At 37.9% G+C, this 2,736-nt stretch overlaps 1 protein-coding gene across 1 annotated transcript; it reads left to right on the top strand.

Annotated features, from left to right (window-relative positions):
- Window positions 1-274: 274 nt before the first annotated feature.
- On the top strand, window positions 275-2,305 carry LOC110805487 (uncharacterized; the record flags this gene model as incomplete). The annotated part of the gene is made up of 2 exons (XM_056842427.1): window positions 275-296; window positions 1,314-2,305. Coding segments are annotated over 2 exons (1,014 nt in total), but the record flags the coding sequence as incomplete, so codon positions are not given.
- Window positions 2,306-2,736: the final 431 nt, after the last annotated feature.

The following is a 2,736-nucleotide window of genomic DNA, read 5'->3' as shown; positions in this document are numbered from 1 at the left end:
AAGAAATGAATACTCCGGAAACGATGATATTGCCGGAAACGCAAATATGGATCGTATCGGAAATATAAATATTATCCAAGTCGTAGATGTTGCCGGAAACGGAAACATGGTACGTATCGGAAAATATTATCGGAAATGGAAATATTGCCGGAAACGGAAATATTGTCAGAATCGGAAATATTATCGGAATCGGAAAATAATTCCGGAAACGGAAATATTAAATATTTGTTCGAAACGGAAATTGATTCCGGAATCGGAAATATTAAATATTGTTCGTATCGGAAATGAATTCCGGAACCGGGAATTTAATCGGAAGCGTATCGTACGAATAAACATCGGACGAGCTTGCTAGACGCAAGGCCTAGCACGAAGCTAGGCCCAACGCCTAGCAAAGCCCGCGCGCGACCAAAGAAAGCAAAGCCCAAACGCGAGAGCAAGGCCAGCAGGCGCGCGCCCCTCGTGGGCTGCGAGCACTTGCTGGGCCTGGGCTCAGCGCGCGCGCGCATGGCGCCCCTCGTGGGCTGCCGCGCCTGCGTGTGTGTTTGTGCTTGCGTACGAAACCTTGATCGGTTAGGATTCGTATAAGATTGATTTCCTAAGTCTACTAGATAAATTAAGTGATTGAATTTTAGATTAATTCAGATTCACTAAATCGTTTCCTAGTAGGATTCTAATATCCGATACCCATGCCCTATAAATAGGTGATCAATGCTCACAATTTATATCGAGTATTCAAGTATTCAAAGTGATTTTTGAGAGCAAAAATTCAGTCATACAATTGCCTATATGTGCCGAAAATTCTAAGTACCTTAAGGGCGATCCTGGTTGGTCAAGCTTAAGGCGGATCCGGACGTGCTGTGGACTATCTACGGAGGGACGACACTTGGAGTCCTAAAGACTTGTTATTGTTCGGTTCGGGCGTAGCTAGGGAAGGCACGCAACAAAGAGTATGCATCTAAACTATGCTAAATGATTATGTGTAAATAATATGCTTTCCTGGCTTTATGGTTTTTCCGCATGATTTATGAATTGTCATATGTATCATAACCTAACAATTACAAGCCAGAAAAAATTGGTTCCCTTGAAATCGTGTTGGTAGACGAAAAGGTATATTTAATTACCTTCAAGTAATTTATTTTATTGGTATTTAAATTGATATATTATCTTTTAAAATGAATTAATTTTGATTACAGGGATCGAAGATTCAAGCCAGTATTAGGAGCACACTCGTCGACAAATTTAAAAAAGAGTTGAAAGAAGGTTCTACTCGTATCATTGCTAATTTTGGAGTCGCCGAAAATAAATTTAAACATAAATTCTTCCAGTCATCCCAAAGGGAAGTAGACAAGACATTGTTTTTGCAACAATCAACTCATCTTATTTATGGAATTATTGTGAGGTCTTTAAACTGACACGTAACATGAGGCTTCAAGCAGGAAGGTCAGAGTCTAGCAATCATGACATAAAGGAATTCTCAGAGTGGATATTAAAGATCGGAGATGGTAAGGTGGGAGAGCCAAATGATGGTGAAGGAACTATAGTAATCCCTGATGAAAATCTCATAAAGGAAGTAGAAAATCCAGTTGAAGCTATTGTAGAAAGTACTTACCCTTCCATTCTACATAATTTATGGGATCCAAAATACTTTCAAGAAAGAGCAATTCTAGCCCCAACCCATGATAATGTACAAATTATCAATGACTACTTGCTATCTTTAATACCAGGTGAAGTAAAAATCTACCTGAGTTCTGACAGCATATGTAAGACAGATGCAAACATGGGAATCGAGGATCTCTACCCACTTGAGTTCCTAAATACCATTAGATGCTATGGGGTACCAAATCACATTATCAAATTGAAGGTTGGTGTTCCCGTCATGCTTCTTAGAAATATAGATCAGTCTTCTAGCTTATGCAATGGTACCAGATTGGTGATCACCCAACTTGGAAACCATGTTGTTGAAGCTAAAATAATTTCTGGTAGCAATATAGGGCTTAAGGTCTACATTCCTCGAATGACCTTAACCCCCTCAGATCCAACCAGTTTACCAATCAAGCTTCAACGACGACAATTTCCATTGGTCGTATGTTTTGCTATGACAATAAATAAAAGCCAAGGCCAGTCACTTACACATGTTGGTTTGTACCTTCCAAAACCGGTTTTCAGTCATGGTCAACTCTATGTTGCAATCTCCAGGGTGACAAGGAAGGAAGGGCTGAAAATTCTAATATGTGATGAAGCTAATGAACTTTCTGATACTACAAACAATGTAGTATACAAAGAGGTCTTTCAAAACTTGCCATGAAGAGGTATTTTATGATACAATTTCTTCTAGAAAATACTGCTTTCATTATTTTATATTTAAGGATTAGATTAATTATCTCAAATCATGAACCACGTTATTTAATTTTATTTTTGTTCATTTATTTTCATGCAGTGGCAGTCGAAGCTAAGTGTACTCGATAACAAGAAACTGGAAGTTTTTATCGCACTATAAACAACAATTTATTCTTTTGTAGCTTTTTTTTTTGTTAGGATACAAACAATTATTTACATGCTATGCGTACTAAGCAAAGAGGGTTTTTTTACCATGTTATTTACAATTGGTGTTTTGTTATTTATTGAATTTCTGTTTTCAAGAATATATTCCTCCGTCTTCTTACATATTTGAAAGTACAATGATTAATCAAGTGGAATTCAATCAGCAAGAGGTAGTTCGCGCAGATTCGGGGTCAA

Source organism: Spinacia oleracea, chromosome 4 (genome assembly GCF_020520425.1).
Source record: "Spinacia oleracea cultivar Varoflay chromosome 4, BTI_SOV_V1, whole genome shotgun sequence".
Classification (NCBI taxonomy): Eukaryota; Viridiplantae; Streptophyta; class Magnoliopsida; order Caryophyllales; family Amaranthaceae; genus Spinacia; species Spinacia oleracea.
The sequence above is the reverse complement of the archived record's forward strand: the minus strand, read 5'-3'. Positions and strand labels throughout refer to the sequence as shown.